Genomic DNA, 23,337 nt, shown 5'->3' on the forward strand with positions numbered 1-23,337 from the left:
GATTCATTCATTGAAACTAAATTTTATAGATACAAAAACATGTATTTTATTACTTCATTATGATAAAAATGTCATTTTTTTGCTGCCTTATTCAAACTAGTGCTGGCATTTTTATAAAGATACAATGAACACCTAAGCACATTGCTTTCTGGGAGGTTTGTTGCGAAGGAAATTTAGAAGTTCAGTTTCTACCTCCAAATTTTCGCCGGCAAATCCTAACTTCTCGAAGTTGGACAACTAAAACTTCGTAAAGGTAAGTTCAGGACTTTCCTGTCATTTATGTAAAAGAAAGAGTGAAGAAGAAAATGAGTTAGCCCGTTAATTTAGTGTGATCGCTGAACGTGGGGAGGGGGGCGCTAACTTTTGTTGATTTGTTTATGGCGGTTTTTGTTTGGTACGAATAGATATAAACATGGTTGTGTGCTTTCTAACATAAATTTGAAGAATGTAATACAAATGTGCCATTGGAAGTCAAACAAGTGTCAAATGGTAAAAACATTATTTTTGGAACTGATGGAGAGAGTTCAAGTGAAAGTTATTAAATCTAGCACAGGTGGTTCTAGAAGATTCGATATAACGTTAACGTTACATGTATGTGGCTAAAACTTCTGGATAATAAGTGCTTTAAATTAATTACTGGTATCTAGAAATTAGGAATCTCGTAAGTCCCACATATGTTTTTACTTTCAGCAAATGATCTTGTAATTGAGATCATAATATGATATGAAAATTTTGAAATACTATAAGTAACTTGTTATAAGTATAACCACATTTGAAAGTACAACCAAGTTATTTATGACTCAAATTATTATACATGTATATAAGTTAATTGCCAAATAAATTTTCATAAGTCACACACATGAGATGTATAGTGGAAAATGGTGTACAAAAAGCTGTATGTTTGTATTTGTCTAAAGTAATTCCTGATGATAATGTAGAAATCTTCTTTTTCATTTTATTACAAAATAGTGTCCTGATGATTTTGTTTCTAAATGAAAACAGAAAGACCATGGCATCCGTGGGGTTTGGGCAGACCACCAAGCGTTACAACATCCCCATAGAACATCTGGACTATAAGTACATCGAGGGGTGTGAGAACCCTCGAGAGCTGGAGAAGATCCTGTACGAGCTCAGGTCCGGGGACGAGGGGATTTACCCTGAACTCATCAGCTTCTGTGAGCAGAGACTGGAGGCAATAAAGCCTGACAGGTATAGCTGTTAATCTTGTGGGTGATTAATGAGGGCCTGCATAGGGGCATCCTGACAACGCTCTACGCTAAGTTTTAAGAGCCGGCTTAATGTATTACAATTCAGGAAGCCTCCCCATTACAATTTACAATAAATTTCGGGTAGCTACAATGCATTACGTAGAATCAAAACAGTGAATTATACTCTGGCGTGTCTATTTTTCTAACTGTCAGCCTGTCTCTCGAGCTCAGAGTATGTGTGTGCGTGTCTCTGTCTGTGTATCTGTGAGTTTTTGGAGATCCCAATAGCTGTCGGGTACAATAGTGTACATTTGGGAATACATCTATAGCAGCGACACCTGTGCTGCATTGCAATGTGAACCAGTCTAAATTGCCCAGAGGAAGGTGACAGATGGTCACCGAAACATCGGCTGAATAAAAGACTTGGTTATGTAAAAAAGTATTGACCTGTTTACCTTACAGTAAAGCCCTGAGAGTGGACCTTCCTGCCAAGAGGCCGTATGACATCGATAACAAGGAGTGGACAGAGATCACGCAGGACATCACAGTAAGTACCACACCTTATTTGGCCATCAAACCCATATAAGGTAAGCATAATTGTATTGTATAGAGCAGCAATGATGATTGAAATGTTGATTGATTGACATGTTCAGAGCTGGGGAAAGAAATCCTTATTTGGTCATGAAGCCCATATAAGGTACGAAGTGATGATGATTGACAGATTGATTGACATGTTCAATGCTGGGAGGAGGAGAACCTTATTTGGTCATGAAACCCATATATGGTAAATGTCATGTAGGAAGTGATGATGATTGACATGTTCAGAGCTAGGAGGAAGAGACCCTTATTTGGTCATGAAAGCCATATAAGGTAAATGATGATAATGATTGACAGTCAGATTGATTGACATGTTCAGAGTTGGGAGGAGGAGATTCAGCAGAAAGAGGAGGACCTGAAAAAGCAGCGACAACAGGTGGTGCATGATGGGACACTTCCACCAATCAGGGGGTCGGGACAGACCATTGGGACCACCACGGTAGGGGTGATCAGACTGTTAATTAATAGTACATTGTAACTCTTTAAACTATGTAATTCATTATATGTATCACATTTCATCTAATGCCATATTTAGATTAGCCCTGGTGTCAACTACATTTGTACTAGAAATCTCCAATATTAGTTTTCACATGTTATAAATTGTTATATTTGTGAAATTCAGGTAGCTAGAATTAACTTTGGGTGGAGTAGAGTCACTTGATGTGTATAGTCCTTGTACTAAGTTCTAGAATTGTATGTTGTTGACATAGTGAATAACAAAGTACCAGAATTTTGTCCTTAGAGTCCTTAGAAGAGAAATTTTGTCATTTTGGAAATTATCTCGTGTTACTGAGTGTCTTACATCCACCTCTGTAGGCTAGTTCCAGCCCCAGTGCAGCTAACCAGCAAAACAAGGCCCCACAGAAACAGAAGGCAAGCCTGCCCAGGGACTACAGGGCCTGGGACAAGTCAGTACAGCTCTTTGTGTACTCCTCTAGACTAACTGTAAACTTTTAAAGACTAAAATTGTAAGGTAATTGTAAGAAATTTGATGATAGTTGAAAATATGTTCTTACAGAGCCCATATTTGTAAAGTACTAGTAGTGCACTCTTCTTGGTTATTAAACATTGGCTGATAATATGACAGTAAGATATGTCTTTTGACATAAATGTAAGTGTTGTTGTACAGTTCTTATGTGTCTCTTTATGTAATATCATTGTTCAATGTATCATATCTAGGTGAAAAGTAGACCAAACCATTTAGCCCATGAGGGGGTTATCTAGGCAGTGTTGCACCTGTTGTGATTTGTCATTTGAGAAAGACCCCCCTGTGACCAACATGGGTTGTCCCAACAGCTGGATATACTGTAGTTAAAACCTGTACACCCTCTTACTGTCAGTGGTACAGTCCACGTGTATGATGTTCATGTAGCTGTTGGAACGTCCCACATTGATAATAGGTACTCGATCCCCTAAAACCTTTGCAGCTGTCTTCTCTCTTGGGAGTTTACATGTTGAAAATTACCACTTAGAGTAGTAAGAAAATCAGAACAGCTGTAAACGTATATAACAGCACAAGACAAGTGCAGTTGTTTTGTGTTGAAAATGGGCTTCAAAAAGTTGTTTTCCTGTTGCAATAGAGGGTAGGTACATTGTATGTTCAGAAGTTTATAAGATAATACCTTATTACCTCCGGGGAAGGAGATATCCTTCCGCGAGGAGGTTTTACTATGGTTCGAAACATTTCTGTCAGCAGCTGTTTCTCGCGATCGGCTGGACGGATTTGTCTGTGGTTCGGTATACGTATTGCTGTTGGGCTGCAGATGATGCAGAACGTTTTTGTTTAATTGTATATGTGTTTATGGGCGTGGAAATAAAAGGTTTTTAAGTGCTCCGGACACCCCCGCCATGCTGAAAATGGAATTTACCATGTTGTTAAGGAATGGGGAGGTTTCAGTTTTGGGTCTTACCATTTAAAAGGGGTCAAACAGAGGGGTGTCTGCTTCCGATATGTATTTTGAAATATTATCGCAGTTGTATCTCGCGTTGGGGTAGACTGGACTCGGTGTATGTTCTGCTAATGGGCTGTAGATGGTGCAGTTTTTTTTTGTTTTTATTGTATATGTGTTTTGGGGCGTAAAAATCTGAAAATGGTCGCGCGCGGCGCTGGGCTGGCTGCCAGCGCAACTTCCGGGTGGGCCAATGGGTCAGGGGTCAACGCCGTCTTGCGCAATCTTGGATGTTTTCGGCGTATATTACGACTTCTTAACTTACAAATACCGTGGTATACTGTCTCAGACGTTCTCGACATGCATTTTTACCGTGGGTACATGGTATGGGCTGCAGATGAAAATGTTGACCAGTCCTGTATTAACACAACCAGGAACGCTAAATCTAACACGGAAAAATATACAATAAAAAGCCCGGAGGTATAAAATTTCAGATTTTACTTGTTTGTAATCTCAGTCCAAGTGACATTGGAAGATTTTATGTACTAAGCATTATACACTGATTCTTGATGTATTCTCTCTCAATTTCGTACATGTAGGTTTTTAGTAGGGCTGATAAAATTATAAACATTGGGGCTTCAAGGCCATAACATTGGGGAGTTGCTCTTGATTTGAAGTATTAGATTCTAAGTCTACAACTCTTAACGTCTTGACTATCTTGTAGACAAGGAACTGTCATTTGCTAGTCATTTGCCATGTGCCTGCAAATATGGTATGTTACAGCAAAGGACAGTTATACAGACTGACGGAAACAAATTTTCATCATTTTTACAAACTCTTAGCATATACTGTTTGTACAAGGAGTTAAACAAACATGTGTTGGGTGTTTCTTGTAGGTTTGATGTAGATAAGGAACTTGAGAAGATGGACAAGGACCAAGGAGTGAAGGAAGAGTCCAAGAACATCACCCAGAACATGGCCAAGGTCAACAAACTACAGCAGGACATGAACACCTCAGGTACATTACTTACGTACTGTTGTCTAGGATACAGGACTTTTCTTTTACATAACCAAGATAGTTTACCTTGCTGACATTTCAGTGTCTATCAGAAACATTAGTAAACTATCTTGGTTGTGTAAAAGAAAACTCCTGTATCCTATACGTTACCAACCTGATGAAACTATTTAAAAAAAAAATTACTGTTCTCTAGTGTTCAAGTAACCTGGATATCAGACCCATATAGCCTGGTATCCTGTCTAACGTGGTTGGGGCAGGCTCTCTTAGGGGCTCTACCGGTAATAGTTTCTGGCCTGTGTAAGCCTTGGAAACAGTCTGGTACCCAGGCTATTGTTTAACAAACTTCAACATGATTCTTATTGTCTGTATGGTCAGCTGCAACCTCTATTTTTTAGTCTATGTATAAGCCGTGTTATGTAGGTGTATTCCTTTACTACTATTCCCTTCCTATGAGTGGCAATGACTTTACATATTGAATATTCATTGTAATGTTGAGGAAATAGTGTATGACAAGCCAATATAGACACAGATTAATTAAAGACCAGTTTTTCTTTCCCGTATGTTTCTCCAATGCTTGAATTAGCAAGGCCCAAGATAGAAGTAGGAAAGTTCTGGAAAACCAGATGGGTACATCAACACATAGAAGATGCTGGAACTATTGACATACAATACAGGACATTAGATGCTTCTAGATCATTCCATGTGCTCAAAAGAGGAGCATGTGGCCTTTTGTGACCTCCCCGTCCAGACTGAATGGAATGTCCCACATTCCATCCTGAGCTATATTTGGACATAGGGGTTCCCCCAAATTTAGCCACCAATCAGAGCTGCCGATTGTGGTCACATGACCTTGTCTCCTGACCTTTAACCTCATCCTTGTGTTGACAGCTGGGCTCATATCTCACATGTTACATCTTTTTTTGGTTGTTTTATTGAGGAGAGTTTTAGGGTCCTATTTTGCTGTCATAAATGGTTACAAGTAAGTGCTAAGATCTGGCTTTAACAATTGTACCAGTTGATAAATGCACTGTGTGTTGATGCGATTTTGTCTTTTGAATATGTACTGAACTTGTACATGTACATGTATGTCATTGGGTGACATGGGTCAAGTATGAAAGCATGTTCAGGCTTTTTCCATGCCACCATGGCTGCCCACATGTGCTCACATGGTAGTTTTGTTTCATCAACCTCTAGTATTATGTGTGTGCAATGCCTGTCCTATTTCCTATATTCAGAAAATATGTAGCCTTTCTTTCATCTTGAGGTTCACTGTATTGTTACGATCCTTAAGATTTACATTTGTAGTGTTTGTCATTTGTTCTACTTTTTCAAGCATTTTTACTGTCGCTATTTTTGGCAGCCTCTATGATAATGTGTTTCTGATATTGGTTCAGCTGTTGGTTGCTATAGCAGGAGTATGTACATATATTACATGTGTACATGTACTTGACTGTATTTATAGGGTTAGCTTGGGGGAATCAAGTTAACAGTAGATATTTGAGACTTTGTTTTGAATGAGAATCGCTGTGGGTTGTTTACTTATCCTTAATTTGGCCAGTTAAGCTACTGACATTTTGGGCAATTTTCATGTGTTTTGTTTTTAGACATGTCAGATGAAGAGAAGTCCAGAAAAGCAGAGAGGGAGAAAGACAAAGGAAATGAGGTGAGAAATGAACATGCTACAGTGTGAACTGAATGTTGTAACGCTTCTTTTCACGGAACATGTGATTGTCCTGTTGTGTTCAAAATTTGATAGACAGTGTCTCTCTTCAACCCTCTCCCTGCTGCCTAACCCTGTAACCAATAGAGAATTGGTAGTCACCTGGCTACTTCAGTGTGCTAAAGGTTAATTACCATGCTGATCTCTGATATACATGTAACACTCCAAGTTAGAAAACAGAAAATATTCCAGGGCTCAGTAATTTCTAGGTTGTAAATAACAGTCTATATGTTTCAGGCCTTCAAAGCGAATGACTACCTTGAGGCAGAGGTGTACTACACCAGAAGTATCTCTATTGTACCTTCAGCAGCAGCCTATAACAACAGGGCACTGGCCAGTAAGTACAATTGTATTATGGAAAGGTTTTACACACTAATTCCATACATTAACGGGGTTATATTATAAGAAGAACTTTATTGCGCAACAGATGTAGCGGGTACAACGTATGGCAAAATATACATACATAGTTTGTGGTGTTAACATACACATATGGTGGTGTTGAGAATATCTAACAGTTCTACTAACTGTAATAGAAATCTGGTCTGCTTCATAAACAATGTATAACAAAAGAGAGACACGGGATGATGAACTTCGTTCAAATAAAAATACAAATGTAGTACAATCTTTTAGCTTTTAGTTGTACATGTGCATAATACAATATGTACAATGTATGTGAACTGAAAGGTTTCCTATATTTGATTTTAATGTTGATTTTTTACCTTGCTAACAGAACTGAGGCTGGAGAAATGGGAGAGTGCAGTAGAGGACACTAATGTGGTACTGGAGATGGAACCTGGCAACCTGAAAGGTAAAATGTAACATACCAAATGAATACATCTAGATCTACAGTCTTGCATAATACCCTGTTTTACCCATTGAAAATTAAAGGAGTAAGAAATTGTGAAGCCAACTACAATGTTGTTATGAATGTGAAATTGTCAAGTGCATGTTGTTTGCATGGTACATGCAATTTTATCAACTAGGTTCTGCATTTTGGATGATTGTCTTGAAAGTCCATCTGTATTGGTAGAAGTCATTATGAAGAAGATTGAACTGTAACCCAAATTTTGGACTGTACAACTCCAGTCTTTGTTAAGGAACGAGCAATCAATTGCTCAACAGAGATGGGGGGCACCACAGACTTTCTGCAACCTATGATCCACTGCTCACAACGCTGTCCAGTTCTAACACTTCATATTGCCCCCCCCCTTCCAGCCCTCCTAAGAAGAGCCATGGGTAGGAAGGGACTAGGACAGCGTGAGGAGGCCATCTCTGACCTGACTGTTGTCCTAGAACAGGAACCTCACAACCCTAAGGCAAAGGTAGACTTACCTTCGCAGAAGGAGAACATATTGTTTTGCTCTGTTTCTACTTCTTCTAAAACAAATACTAGTGAGGTCAATGACCTGAACCAGATGTCTGTCACCATGATAACTAGTGTTGGGTTACATCATGTCACAATTTTATAGCAGTAGGGATTGAGAGATATATGAATGTGTTAGAGTAAGAATTGATAGAGCAGACCATATGTGAAGGAAAATATTATGCATTTGCTTTGCAAATGTCACCTTTCTAGTGACTTATGTAATAAAACTGCATGTATTACCTCAGTGAACAGACATTTTTTATAAACAGTCTCATTTTATCTTTTATTGATGAATTCTCCTCAGGCCATGTTGAAAGAAGTCCAAGACCAAAAAGCCACCGATAAAGAAGAAGAGGCCAAAAAGTCGGAGGAGCTGCTGAAAAACATGCAAGACACGACCTCAACGGAAGGGTCAAAGGGTAAAGGTCGTCGGATGGTGATTGAAGAGGTGGATGGCACCATGGATGTGGAGGGGGGAGACAGCGATTCTTCGGAGGAAGATGAGAATGATCAAGATGTAAGAAACTTTGTTACAAAACTCTTCCAGTTCCGCAGCTTTTTTCAAGTCCAGCTTCTAGTCTCACATAGACATAGATTTACCTTCTTCCTTCTGCCTGAAACACTGTTTTGGAGAATTGGTATCTAAATGACTACTTCAGTGTACTATAGGTTAAGACACCCTACGCTTGTCATATTTTTTTACTTCCCTTTGTTATTGGTGCCTGAATGGTTCCTTTTATTTTCCCTTAAAAATCATTGATGCATGTTGTCTTGACATCTGAAATATGTAGATGAAGGTTAGACATCCAGGTAATGAGATACACAAGAAAATTGTTGCTCAACTTTGATAGATTTAATTTTGAAATCTATCCTGTTGCTTGAGTAACAGTGTTTTCTTGGGAATTACTTTTTGTCTTTAAGTTCTTTAAGATGTTTTGAATGGACTGAACTTAAAATGGCTTTAAATCCATATGTTCTTACAGGAGGAAAAAGAAGAAACATCTAAACCTGCAGAACAACCTCAGGAAGAGGAGAAAGTTGTAGAAACTCCTGCCGAGACCACACCAGAATCAACAACCACAACAGAGCAACAAATTTCTTCAGAGAAGACACACGAAGAAGAAACGACAAAACCTGAAGATACGAAAAAGTCTAGCACAGAAGAAGCTGCTGAAGAAAATGTACCCAACAGTCAGGAAAATGTTGTCCCTCCGGCACCTACCCCATCACCCCCGCCGCCACTGCCAGATGGCGTTGTCCGCCTGAAGGATGCTGGGAATGGTCTGTACCAGCAGGGGCAGTACGCTGCGGCGGTGAAAAAGTACACCCAGGCAATCACGGAGCTAGAGAAGGGTTTGTCAGCCATTTCTTTGTGACTTACTTTCACAGAAAATAAGTAGAGATGATGATGATGAATTGTCTTTGCTTAGATAGCATTGTAATGCTTTGAATTGTTTTGGGAATGTTTGTGAAGAAAAAAAGTTATTTGACCAATGGATTTCTATGATTTTATTGGCGAGAATACTGGTAGTTTTTCTTAAGACATCAACTTTTTTGGCAGATTCATGAGCCATATGCAGCAATGTCCTGAAATGCATTATATGACTCTTCATTGCAAATGGAGCCAATGAAGTTTGTGTTATCTAAGGTTCTCTTAACATTTAGTTTCTTGTGGCAAAAGCATAAGATGGCTAAGTTGTTTATACGATTGTCCTCATTTTCAATGACAGAAGAAGAAGGTGACCACTGCAAAAAGAAATACCTTTACAGTATATTGAGATGCATTGTAAACATCACACTGTTGATGAGTTACCAGTATTTTTTATTCTCTTCTGTATTGCCGTGTCCAGAATCAGCAGACCACAGTGCAGGCCTGTCCACCCTGTACAGTAACCGTGCGGCCAGTAAGAACAAGTCGGGCGACGTGAAGGGTTGCCTTGATGACTGTGACCACGCCCTCCAGCTGCAGCCGCACGCATGGAAACCTCTGCTCAGGAGGGCAACAGCGTACGAGCACCTGGAGAAGTAAGTGATCATATTTGAAAATTCTGACTCTTTCTCTCTCTCCGTCAGTCACTCTCAAATGACTATGACTAAGAAACTAGAAAAGTAACATTTTCAAAGCAAATGCATAATGTTTACCTTTGCCTATGGTCTGCTCTGTTATTTCTTACTCAAACACATTCATTTATATTTGGTCAGACAGGAGTCTAAATCCCTCCTGCTATAAAATTGCAACATGCAACCCAATACCAGTTACCATGGTGACAGACGTCTGGTTCAGGTCAGAGACATCAGAGATACGTGACCGTAGTAGCAGGTCATACGTGCCAGATAAGTCCCAATTCATAGTAGTGTTGGCAGTTAAAGTTTAGTCTTTATTTCATAATGACTTATACCAACACAAATGAACTTTTACGCAAAGTTTCTTTACTCAAACTTTGTTTCAGGTTCAGGCAGGCTTATGTGGACTACAAACACGTGCTGAACATCGACCCCAGCAACATACAGGCTCAGCAGGGGTCACACAGGTCAGTGTCCTCAAATGACCTCAATCAATGTTGTTAGACCAGTTCCTTCAAACATGTAATTGGTTACAACACAATGTGACTTCAATGCTATTATCAGCTTTCCAGGAAAATTTGAACACTGTACTTCAACTGGCGTCTCTGAACTTTTGCTATGTCCCTTTTGTTTCTACATGTATATCGTTTAAGTTTATGCTGTTGTGACCAAACTAACAGCAAGAAATCCTTATCAGCTGGAAAGAAAGACACTGCTAGGAAAGAAACACTGTTAGGAAAACAACAACATAGGAATGTTGAGTAGAGATAGCGAGTGTATAAATATTATCTTCTGATTGTTGACATTTAGATTTCTCGTTTTAGATCAGCGCAGATGCTGAAAGACTTGGATGGACCAGACTGGAGAACAAAATTACCCAGCATTCCTACCTACAGCCCTCACACGGCACATAGAACTGTTCCCCCGGCAACCTCTCCACCAACCAATCAGACGCCAGAACCTAGCAAGCCAGTAGCCAATGAAAACAAAGCACCTGAAACCAAACAACCAATGGTCAATGGAGTCAAAGAGTCACCAGCCAATGAAACAAAAGCATCCAAACCAGACAGAGAAAAGGAAAATGTTGACAAATCTACAACTAAAAAGGCACAGGAAAGTTCCAAAAAAGCACAGGAAACCAAGAAAGTTGAAGAAAAGAAGGAGGATAAGAAGAAAACACCTCCTAAAAGTGAGAAAAAGCAGCAGAAGTCAACGTCCCCTCGAGATACTTTTCTCCATTTTAAGGAAAAAGGGAACACGCTAGTCAAGAAAGGACACTATGGGCCAGCTACACAATGTTATAACAAGTGTATAGAGCTTTCCCCTGACCAGGCTGTGGCATACTGTAACAGAGCACTCTGCCATCTGAAAATGACCAGGGTAAGTCACTCTTTTCCTTCTTTTTGTCCTCTCGCTCTCTGTTTCTTCTTCCCTCTCTCAAGTTTCAAATACTTGAGTATTTTTAATGCAAGCTTTTCAGTTACTGGGTATCTAAATGACTTTGACTTTATTTAATCTTATCTAAATGACTAATTTTGTAAGAAATACAATGAATATTTAATCTTTAGATAAAGATTCAATATCTTTCTTTCAAACTTCATGCTTTCTGTACTCCCAACATTATAAGAAAGACTGTTATATTTTCTCTGCATCTGTAGCCAAATGAAGCAGAGGCTGACTGTAACAAGACTCTGGAGTTGGATGAGAAAAACATCAAGGCCTACTTCAGACGTGCTCAGGCTAGGAAGGTAAGCATAGTAACTACATAATCTTTTGTAAAGTAGGTAAGATTACTGTCATTGTATACACTTGTGGAATAATATTTGGTCAAGTTTCACATCTTGTCTAGCTTTGTCATATGAATGAAAAGAATCCAAGATCAAGTGTGTTCAAGATATCAGTACACAGCATTAATGGGCAACATCTGGGGTCTATGACTTGGCATAGAAAATAGTACGGACAAAATTCTTGAAACCTGGCTAGGTAGTTGTGTTGTTGTTGTTATGTGGTAGTAGATGCCATACATTGTACCTCATACAATTATTGTACTTACGCATTGTAAATGAATATAAACATTACGGTTAAACTAGAACTCAGAACTAGAAACATAAGCTTGAGAGTCTTTCAAACAGCATCTGCCATCTTTCTTTTGAATGTGCCTAATCTTTAAGAAAGCTAAGCTTTCTTAAAGATTAGGCACATTCATGGATTTTAGATACCTGGAGTGTAGAATTTCCTTTACTCACTCTTCCTCCACAACCCGCAGATGCTGAAGAGATACAGCGAGGCAGCGAAGGACCTAACAGAGCTGCTGAAACTGGACCCTAAGAACAAGGCTGCTAAAACTGAACTGGACGATGTGAAGGAACTGTGGAGAAAGGTGGGGAGGCTTTTAAAGAGGCATTGTATTCTATCATCAGAAAGTTTTTTGTCATTTCTTGTGAGATTTTGGGTCTGATCAACATCAACAGACACTAGAAAGCACAAAATGTAATTCAGTCCATCATACGAGCAATCGCTGCTGTTTTAACATCATACACATGCAAACACACATAGTATTACACAAAATATTGGTAGACAAATCAACCAACTGTCAGCTGCTTTTTGACTACCGTGGTGAAATGGCAATCGCTCGTATGGCAACAAAATGGATACCTCTGGACCCAATATTCTTGGTTCCAACTTTACAGTCTAACAACAACAAAACAACAACATTAACATTAACATTGCATCTAGCCTGGAGTGTGTTTAGCATGTTAGTACTGACAGCATGTGCATGCCCCACTTTTACTGCCTGTCTTAGGAGCTCAGATCCCTACAGGAGGGTAAAGATAAGGATTCTGGGAAGGCTGCAAAGGCTGCTGGGAAGAGCAGGAGGCGAGTAGTAGTGGAGGAGGGAGATGACTCCGACAGTGAGGAGGACACAGCGGTAGGTAGTAAACACCAGGGCTAGAAATAAACAAACAAACAAACAAACAATCAGCTAAGTGTCATTAGCACTTCAGCAACAAAATTTTGTGAGCAAAGAGACTCTTTTTACATAACCAAGTCTTTTATTCAGCCGACGTTTCGATGACCGTCTGTCACCTTCCTCAGGGCAACTCTGAGCAGCACAGGTGTCGCTGCTACAGATGCATTGAATTTCCCAAATGTACAATATTTACATATCTACACATATGAACTGTATCTACAATGTGGTCCCAATGCAATGTGAACCAGTCAGAATTGCCCCGTGGAAGGTGACAGATGGTCACCAAAATGTCGGCTTAATAAAAGACTTGGTTGTGTAAAAAGAGTCTCTTTATTCACTGACTTACCAACCTGATGAAACTATTAAACTTAAAGAAGCATTTTATTGCTCCCAAAACTGTTTTTTTATTATCAGGTGTGACCCTTGTCAGTGAATTAGGGCTATACAGTACAATACTTTGGATTATTTCCAGCCCTGCCATACATTCTATGTTTTGATAGTCAACCTAATACTTGTGAAACGCACGCTGTAACAAGCAAACAAGTAGATCATGATTCAAACTGACATGTATGCATGCATTGCTTAATATTAATATTAACTAACTAGCTAACTTCTTCACTTGCCAAGAGTCTTAGCAAGCGTCTTAACTTCTGTTTCTTATGTCTGAAGGCGGAGGGCATCAAGGGAGACCCCATGGCACCTAAGGAGGCTCCCAAAGCCACCAGTCCGTCCACCAAGAGGAAACTTCGCGCCAAAGTTGAAGAGGCGTCCAGACAGGCCAAGGTGATTCTGATTCACATCTTTTACTTTCAACTTGAACGTCTCACTTAGGTTATGAAACAGTAGCATTTCAATATTAATGTTTTACTTCTACGATGGAGTACGTCTAGTAACAAAGTACTTTCCTGCATAGGTAAGGATATATAAAAGATATTACCATTTAGTGAAAAATAAGCTGTGAACAGCATCAATGAGACAAATAGAAATGACATTGTAACAATGAGGCTCAAGCAAGGGTAAATGGTTTACCAGACAGATCTTTCTTTGTTTCTTGTCTGAACATAACCTTATTTTTCTTTTGTCAAGTTTCAAAGAAAGGCATCTTAAACATTAAGTGTGTTTCCTTGGACCTGGTCCATAATTGTTAAAAGTTCATGGGTTAGGTGTAACAAGTCGATCAGTGTAATATAGCCTGCTGCCGCTGTGCCGCGTGCCTGCGAAACTGGTGTGTTATGCCGAAAGGCAGTTATACCAGCTATACAGGTATAGAATGATACAGATACAGAAAATAAAGATATTTTGTTCAACCTCATTTATTTTATTTCTCTGTCAGAGTTCTCCGTACCTGTTCATGACAGCCTGGAGTGCGCTGAAGAACAGTGATGACAATGAGCTGTACCTGGGCCTGCTCAAGAGCATCGCCCCGGAGGAGTTGCCAAAAGGTGAGGGGACGTTGTTGGAAAGTTGTTGATTGTTGTTGTGAACCATTTGTCCACTACCACACAAGATCCCCCCTTTCTTAGAAGTAGAGCAAACAGATTTCCCCATCCAGAATATTTCATGCTTTGCCTCCCTGAAATTGCATTGGATGCCTTTAAATCTTGTACCTTGTCTTACAGTTTAAGATGCTCTTTTTACACATTGTCAACCAAGTGTTTTATTCAGCCCATGTTTCGATGACCGTCTGTCACCTTCCTCAGGGCAATTCTGACTGGTTCACATTGCACTGCAGCACAGGTGTCGCTGCTATAGATGCATTCCCAAGCGAATGATATTTACAGTTGTACAATTTTCGTCTTACAGTTGTAAGTAACAAGATGGATGCTGACATGATCAACAAGATCGTCCACGTCTTAAAGGAAGAGGATGTTGTCAACAGAGGTGGGTCAACAAGATAGTTGCACTATCCACTTATCCAGTCATCATCATCTGGTCATTAAGGTCTCATTATCCTGTACATGCAGCTTATCATAATGATAAACTGTTAGCATTCTTCTACGTAATATAACTATTAATTCTGAAGCATGACCTAACATTCTGGTCTTATGCAACTTGTACGTACATGTACAAAACTGGTATGTTACGCCTAAAGGCAGTTTACCGGTTGTGCAAAACAAAACAAAAAAACATGACAGGTGAGAGAATCCTTCTTCGATTCATTGTGTAAGGGGGTGTTCAAAAACTTTTGGACACCTTTCTCATCATTGTCACTGTAGTCACCCTGTATGCAGTCCATCTTTTCTCAGGTTTTATCACAAAATCCATGTTTCTCCATGTGTTGTTCTCTCCAGAGCCAGCCCTGGTGTACCAGTATATCTACTACATCACCAAGGCAAACAGATTCAACATGCTGAAAACTTTCCTCACTGCCAAGGACAAGAACTGTGAGTACTGCAGTGGTTCACCTTGTTTTATTTTTGTTTATTTATTGGGTTGTCTTACATACATGGATGCCCAACTACATGTAGCTACAGATAAGGGCTAACATTAAGTACAAAAATAAAAATTACTTTGCATCATTAAAACAAACACTTCTTGCAGATATGCTGTCTTATTGTGTAATTTAAAGTTTATAATCTACGAAATTAATGTCTTGCTTTACTTTCCAATTCGTGTTGTCACTATTTTTCCTCTAATTGGGACTTATATGTTAAGTAAAATAAATTGTTATGGATGAAACTTTTGAGGATGATGACAATTTTCATTCTTGTTTTACAGACATCTGTTCCACCCTGAACTGCCTTCTGAATCAGCCCTGTACAGAATACACAAAAGATGACATCAAGGCACTCAAGAAAGCTTATGTCTTCTAAGTCATGCGCTTGTCAGTAACACTGTTGGGATAACAAAAATCTAATGCCACAATTAAAGAACATCCTAAATTTCTGAGGCAGTGAAATGTTTTGGGAATAATACACTACAAATGTAATCTCAAAGGCATAACTGTTCTTCTGGCTATGTTTTAAAAAAGATTTATTTGAATTATCTTGGAGGAATGCTTAAACTTTTGTGTTAGATTATGATTAGTGAAAAAAAAACTTTAAATATGTACATGTATTGTTCCAACATATACTATAAATGAAGGAAGCTATACCTACATCAGAAGTGTAATAGATGTTTCACAAGAACTATCTATAGCCAAGAAAGGTTGTAATACAGAAATACCCAGATCTCTTCAACCCCTGACTGTATATGCTTGTAAAAAAAGCACTTATTGTACAATAGCAGAATCAGAGTCTTTAGTATACTATAGAAATGCTGAGTAAAGAGAAATTAAGTATGATGTTGGGTGATCCATGGTCCAGCTAGCTGCATATGTTACATTGCATCCAGCTATGAGTTAGCCTTTGCTGTTGTACAAAGAAAAAGTAGTAAGGACTAAAGACTGACCATCTAGGATTTGATTATTCTGCTGCTGGTGTCTTTTACCTCATGTCTTTGCATTTTTAAGGGTCGGCAGCTGTCGGCTAGTAACCTTAAAATGCAAACACGTGATGTAAAAATTTGCTCATAATACCATTTTTTTGTACTGGTCCAGGCAGACATACTGGTTAGAAATCTTGTCCTTCTTACAATGCAGTACAGATTACATACACATCACAATTCTACTCCGTGCAGTATTAATAAGAGAGTCCAGTGGTATAAAATGTACCAGTTGTAAAGATATGAATCTGTAGTAGTGAGTTATAAAAATTATAAGTGTCTCTCATATTGTTTAGTACAATTGTTTGTGATCTAAATTTATTGCAGATAACAGAAAAGCAGCAGAGAAATATGATATAGAAATTACACTGGTGTGCTTGTTTGGATTAATTAAAAATTTTAATTAATTCATAATACTCAAAAGTATTATTTTCTGTTGCAAGCCAGGGAGATTACTATAGCACTGTAGAGTTTTGTGTTAATAGTGTTGTGTGTTTTATTGGCGACGCCTTTGGGGCGGAGGCATTTGTGTAAGTACTACGATCGCTTTGAAAGAATTTCAAAAATTGCACGAATGCGTTCCCCAGGGAATTGGTTTGGAGGAAACCTTCCACCATGTGGTTTTTGGATCAAGCAGGTAACTTACACGGGGTGCCCACGTGCCACCCATCCAGATGCCTGGCATGATTAATTACTGGTCATCAGTCTTCTCCCCACACGATGGACAGAGAGCACAGCTGTCTTTGGCCAAAGACCATATTCAAACAGGTCACAGAGAGAAAAGAAATTATCCGTCCTTTTGGAACCCACAAAAGGTAAAAAAAAGTCAAAGGAGTAACAACTTCAGACCAGACATAAAATCCAGTCTCTGGTGAAGGATAGAGTGATGTGGAGGATGGTTTTCAGTTTGGTTCTAGCGGGAACTCGACCAAAGTAAAGTAAGTAAGTATGTCATCATAAAATCTATATTGCTGGGGAAGAACGGCTGATTCCTCCTATTTGGTATATTGCCCCACACCTCCTCCACCCAGCCTGTAAATTTCACTACGTGCATGTCTTTATAACATAGGGAAATATGTTTTTCTGATAATTGTAATGTAGATTGCTAGCTCCACCACATGAAATAATATATCATTCAGTCGTCGCCTTGGCAATGATTTTTATTGCCTCAGCCTTGTTTCAAACTGTGTACTTTAGGTGAAGTATTATTGGATCATGTTTAGTATGACTATTTTGTGTACTAAGATATTGTGAATTGGAAGAGACATCAAAGTTGCTATGTTACTTACTTGTGACAGTTGTCTTAGATTACATTAAAATGGACTATTTCGTGTTTATTGCATGTGTGCAGATTCACCTTTGTTAAAACGTTACATACATGCATATTGTTAATTGTTTCGTGTTGCTTTGAACTAATAATCTAGCCCAGAAGTACTAGGGCAAGGTGGAGGGTTACCATTATTCTTTTTGAGGTCCAGTCACTCCAAGCTACATACTTTGAGATCTCATATTATAAATCTTGATGGAAATGTGAACCATCCAACTTTCCCCTCCTTTCCTATCCCCACTGGGCCTTTTTCCCATTCGCCCATCTAGTGATGGCCTTTTTCGTGTGGTCAGTCATTCTTAAACTTATTTGAACGTAGAATAATATAGAAGGTAGCATTCAGTAGTGCAACCTTAGTGGCGCATGGATACAAAACACCACCAGGTGAAGCGGAAGTCAAACGATAAAAAAGTTCTTTTTCTGTAGCAGAAACTAAAATGTAGAAGTATCAAACCACCTGTTGGACAATTTAAGGGGCATATAAACTTGGGATAACGTAGGTTATAGAAGAGGGCACTTTCAAACATGTTCGTAGTAACGATTCTCACGTACTTCTTTGTATGTGCGGATTGGCACAATAAATTGGCGCTTAAGGTTAGAGTAATCAGGTCGAAACCTGGTGTAGTTACCTGGTTTCAAGGTGTGACTGCAGGTAGTGTTACCACAAAGGTAAGATGCACTTTTACAACGTTTGGCAGGTAAAATACATGTATCTTACCTGAGTTATACAACATAGAAGGTTGCTATACTACATGTACATGTCTTTCGACTAGAACGCCAATCGCAACGTTAACATACATTGTACGTCTTTTCAAGAAAGCGAGAGTAAAGTTAATGTCAATTCTAAACTGTTGTTAAATAGAGATTCTGACACATGTCTACTGCAGTTGACCCGAGTGAGAACCAGAACAAGACATAGACAGCTGGCCCTGGTGTTCTGTAGTCTGACCGATGCCACCTGCCTTAAAAGGAGTCGCCTTTGCGTGACGCCACCTCACCTGCGGTCACCTGCTGACCTTTATACCTGTGCTCCGCCATTGTTGGTGTACTGTTCACTTCCGGCTGGCAATAACACAACAAACAAAGTGTTTTTGGAACTGTTTTTCTCTCTAAACTCATAAAACAAACGTTTGTGAAATGCTCTGTTTCAGACATAAGGATACTCTCCAAGCAGAGGTTTGAGTTTTTGTTTAAAATTTTTCATTAGCGTAAAAGAATTCCAGTGCAAAAAAGAAACCCTGATAAAAAAGGCCTGAAAACACGCTCAAAATAAGCCAACTGAACCCAAACCTCTGCTTGGAGAGTAACATAAGGACAGCTTTTCTAGAAGGAAGTTTTATGTACTAGATACTTAAGTATTCCCTGGTAGTCACTGCTGTACCGCTAGACACTCTATAGTTTCCTCTACTGAATGATTCTACCTTTCCTCATGTAGGTATATCAACAAACCAATAAACAGCAGTTCAGAATGGCAGCGGACAACACTCAACAAACATGGCTGGTAGGTTTTTTCAAGTGTTGAAGTAAACAGAATTGCATTTAATAATACATGTATATGTAACAGGAAAAACTGCAAGCTTGACACACTCTTAAAACAGTATTTGTGTAGGGAATAACGCTTTCAATGATTCCAATAATGTATACAAGTAAACAATGATAGTCTCTCATCCGTGAATAGTTTCATCAGGTTGGTAAGACACTGAGTAAAGAGACTTTTTACACAACCAAGTCTTTTCTTCAGCCGACGTTTCGGTGACCGTCTATGTCACCTTCCTCAGGGCAATTCTGACTGGTTCACATTGCACTGCAGCACAGGTGTCGCTGCTATAGATGCTGCAGTGCAATGTGAACCAGTCAAAAACGTCGGCTGAAGAAAATACTTGGTTGTGTAGAAAGAGTCAATGATAGTATGGTTATAGAATTATGGTTGTTTCCACAGACTCAATAGTTATAACAGCCCTGTTAATCAATGACGAGTACGGGAGTTCCAAAGGTGGAATCTCCACCGTCAATCGCGAGGTGGCCAAGCTGCTACGGAAGGGCAACGTCCGGGTGTTCTCAACAGGTAGGCTGATAGGCTTCGTTACTGACTTTCAGATGATATTCTAGTACTATGAAGCTAGTTTAAACTGCAACTTCCAACACAACAAAAATCAGTGGACTCAGACCCAGATTTTCGACTGTACAACTCCAGTCTTTGTCAAGGAATGAGCAAGGAAAGACGGGGGGCGCCACAGACTTTCTGCAACCTATGACCCACTGCTCACGGAATTACGTGTGTTATCTGCGTGACGTCACGGAAGCGGTGGATTGCTCATTCTTTGACAAAGACTGGAGTTGTACAGTCGAAATTTGGGTGAGTCCAATTTTTGTTGTGTTGGAAGTTGCAGTTTAAACTTGCTTCATAATGATTTCTACCAACACAGATGAACTTTCAAAATAATATTCTAGTACTCATAACATTCAAATATTGCTACATGTACAAACATTTTTGTTAGATTCCAATCGGTTTTTTTAATATCTCCCTGCATATCAGTCCCGTTAGTCTTTGTATTTCATTTTTCATTTTTATTTATTTATCCAGAGGCAACATATCGCCAATGGCAGTTTTCAACGCTCCCTGTATATATTTGTTCACTTGTTCATCGATTAATTACTACATCATTGCATTTAAAATCTCCGTAGTTCTGTATCCGCCTCCTGAGGAAGATATCGAGCGTGCAAAGAGCGACGGCGTCACCCTGTTGATACCGTACCGTGATCCCGACGACAGTAGAGAACCGTGTATAGAATGGCTGACCTACGATCACCCGACTCGCTACCCGGTGAAGGCCCTTCCTGAACAGGTGGACAACTTTATTATGAGAGAAGTACTCTGTTATCATCTCTTACTAACATATAGTATCACTACAGCATCTCAATGACAGTTCCCTATGTTCCTTACTAGTACATGTACTACTTCGAGGGTCCACATCACTTTCACGCCTATTTCTTTGATATACTTAGTTCAAAACTTCATTTACTGTCCTGGTAGATTCTCGTAATTGATAGATCACCAACTTGTCTTGTTCAGTGTATTTATTTTGGTTTTACCCAACTTGTACTTATGCATGTATTTTGTTAATGTGTTTTACACTCGTTTCATGTTTTTTTAGTAGAAGGTGTCATATATTAAACAACCTGTGCTTTTTGCCCAATACTCAATAAATATGATTGAATGAAAGACTTTTATTGTACATTTGTGCTCTAACAAGCTAAGTACAGGTCATGAATAGACAAGGAGAAAGATACAGCAATTGCACTTAAACTATATGAATGCGATCTACTATTTACATGTTCAACTTCTCCTCGCTTCTTGGCGCAGTTAAATATGTACGAGCATATAGAACTAATAATACATGATTTGTCAAGTTTCATAAGAAATCTGAATTTTTCTACTTCATTTAAATGTCCAAAGCTGGGGAACTTATCCATTATATAAGAATGATATATGTTTCAATAAAAAAACAGGTGGACATCATCGTGGGGCACTTCCCCATCACCAGCCAAGCAGCCAAGAACATCAGCGCGCGCTATCCCCGGGCCAAGACCGTCCTGTGTAACCACATCATACCGTTCGACACCGAGCACTTTAAGGGAGACGCCGCGGCCATAGGGGCGGCTGAGAAGGAGAAGAAGCTGACCAAAGAGGCGAAAGATGTGCACGCCGTGTTTTCTGTCGGGCATCGGATCCAGAACCACTTCAGCAACCAGTACAGGGTGCGTAACAGTGGGGATTTATAGGCGCTACCAACTGACCCAGCCGATGGGTCTAGACCTTTTAGCCGAATCGTTAGAGCGTCTGGACTGGTGCCCAGGTTTGGTCGTGGGTTCGAACCCCGGCCCCGGACCAGGGTTTTTTTATCTGTTTCTGCTAGCTCCTCCTAACTCTTACAGTGGTTGCCACAACGGCCCTGGGAGTTCTGGCAAAGAGTGCCGCTTCAGGGATGTCGAATTCGGAAGATTCGAGGACGAATCTTGAAAAGAAAAGGGGGAGTAGTGTAGCAGTGGGTGGTTTATAGGCGCTACCAACTGACTCGGCCTTTTAGCCGAATCGTTAGAGCGTCGGCATGTGCCCGGGACCAGAGGTTTTTATCTTTTCTACTCGCTCCTCCTGTTTTTTACAGTGACCCCCTACTGTTACAGGTGCACGATCCGCCCATCTCCCACCATCTGTACCTCCCACAACCTTCGGAAAGCTTCGCGGAGACCGACGTGCGCTACGGCCCCGGGGAGAAGGTGGTGCTCACTGTCGGACGCGTGACAAAGGTAGAGCGGCTGAAGGGTCTAGACGTGGCGGCCAAGGCCATGGGGAAAGCGATCGAGAAGATCCCGAACGCACGACTGCGAGTCCGCGGGATTGCTGTCGAAGACTACGCCAAGAGTAAGAAGATCCTCGAGGAAAACTTGGATAGTGGCAAGCTGAAGCCGACGCTGCTACCGTACGGAACAGAGAGGGACATCATCCAAGACATCCAGCAGGCCCACCTGGTCCTGATGCCGTCCCGCGCCGAGCCGTTCGGACTGGTCGGACTGGAGGCCATCGCAGCGGGCATCCCCGTCCTCATCTCGGACCAATCCGGGCTCGCCGACCTGATGAGGGAGTTGATGAAGGATGGGAAGGTCTCTGCCGACTTCAGGCACAAGATCGTCTCCACAAGCGTCAGGGACTCCGACCTGGACAAGACCGCTCAGGTTTGGGCGGACAAGATCGTGGACATACTCGACGACGCGTACTTGGAGTCTGAATTCAAGAAGGCGGCACAGTTCAAGAAAGAGCTGCTGGAGTCCAAGTACTGGGAAGAGTCTCACAAGACGTTCCTGGAGGTGTGTGGTGCACCCAAAGGGAAGAAGTAACTGAAAGGACGTGAGTGCTCGACTCGGAACCAAGAGGTCACGAGTTCGAGTCCTGACATGCATGCCACCGATCTTAACAGGATTTTCCTCACTTCGCTCAGGTGGAAATGAGTACTAGTATTGTATTGTCTCTTGTGTTGGTGGCGGCATTGATATAAGTTGGAAAAACTTGAGTGTGCCGTCACCACGTCTTGTGATTACATGTTGGAATATTTAAAAGAGTGTATTTTAAGTAAGAAGATTAATCCTATCAAAGAACACACTGTTTGTCTGGAAACGATTTTATTGGGTTGAGACTGCAAAGCATTACTCCAAATTCATTAGTTGCACAAGGTGTAATAATTGCACTTACCAGAATGGGTGGTGCTCTATATAACGTTATGTATCCCTTCATACATAATGTAGAAAAATGCAGTACACATTATAACTACATGTATCTCTTGACTATAATAATTGGGTGATGCCATATTGTACTGTTTGTTTGTTTGCTTTGAATAAACAGGATCTGTATTTACAATTTCAAGAGAAAGTATTGAGCACATGTCATGTAGAACCATTTGAAATTGCAACAAGGAACAACAGAAACCAAATTAACACATCCATACAATATTAACAGTTTCTGCAACACATTGATAAGACTAGCTATTGACTTCATGGGCAAAGTTATATTTCTTAATCTTCAAAATATTCCATGTACATGAACCAAATTAACATGAAAACTGTATCCAGAGTAGTTGAAATGAAGCTGTACTATCAATAAAATAGCACAAAATTAAATCATTATGTGCAACATATCATACATTTGTATGTGCATTGCTTATCATTTTCAAATGAACATAGAATTTGAATCGAACAATA

The 23,337-nt window shown here is 40.0% G+C and overlaps 2 protein-coding genes across 2 annotated transcripts; both read left to right on the plus strand.

Moving 5' to 3' along the window:
• The first annotated feature begins 151 nt into the window (after positions 1-151).
• On the plus strand, positions 152-16,149 carry LOC109472891 (sperm-associated antigen 1-like). The gene is made up of 23 exons (XM_019772758.1): positions 152-253; positions 1,003-1,209; positions 1,671-1,755; positions 2,125-2,244; positions 2,622-2,713; positions 4,591-4,712; positions 6,317-6,375; positions 6,670-6,769; positions 7,163-7,240; positions 7,648-7,754; positions 8,103-8,315; positions 8,782-9,151; positions 9,649-9,823; positions 10,249-10,329; positions 10,687-11,242; positions 11,521-11,610; positions 12,129-12,242; positions 12,666-12,791; positions 13,503-13,616; positions 14,167-14,275; positions 14,637-14,714; positions 15,125-15,217; positions 15,552-16,149. Exons 2-23 carry the CDS (start codon positions 1,010-1,012, stop codon positions 15,644-15,646), a joined length of 3,177 nt encoding a protein of 1,058 aa, XP_019628317.1. The 5' UTR covers positions 152-253; positions 1,003-1,009; the 3' UTR covers positions 15,647-16,149.
• Positions 16,150-19,077: 2,928 nt separating this feature from the next.
• Positions 19,078-23,323, plus strand: LOC109472892 (D-inositol 3-phosphate glycosyltransferase-like). Its single transcript, XM_019772759.1, has 5 exons — positions 19,078-19,084; positions 19,523-19,648; positions 20,269-20,429; positions 21,094-21,342; positions 21,769-23,323. Exons 1-5 carry the CDS (start codon positions 19,078-19,080, stop codon positions 22,477-22,479), a joined length of 1,254 nt encoding a protein of 417 aa, XP_019628318.1. The 3' UTR covers positions 22,480-23,323.
• The last annotated feature ends 14 nt before the right edge of the window (positions 23,324-23,337 follow it).

Source organism: Branchiostoma belcheri, unplaced genomic scaffold (assembly GCF_001625305.1).
Source record: "Branchiostoma belcheri isolate BF01 breed outbred unplaced genomic scaffold, Haploidv18h27 scaffold29, whole genome shotgun sequence".
Classification (NCBI taxonomy): domain Eukaryota; kingdom Metazoa; phylum Chordata; class Leptocardii; order Amphioxiformes; family Branchiostomatidae; genus Branchiostoma; species Branchiostoma belcheri.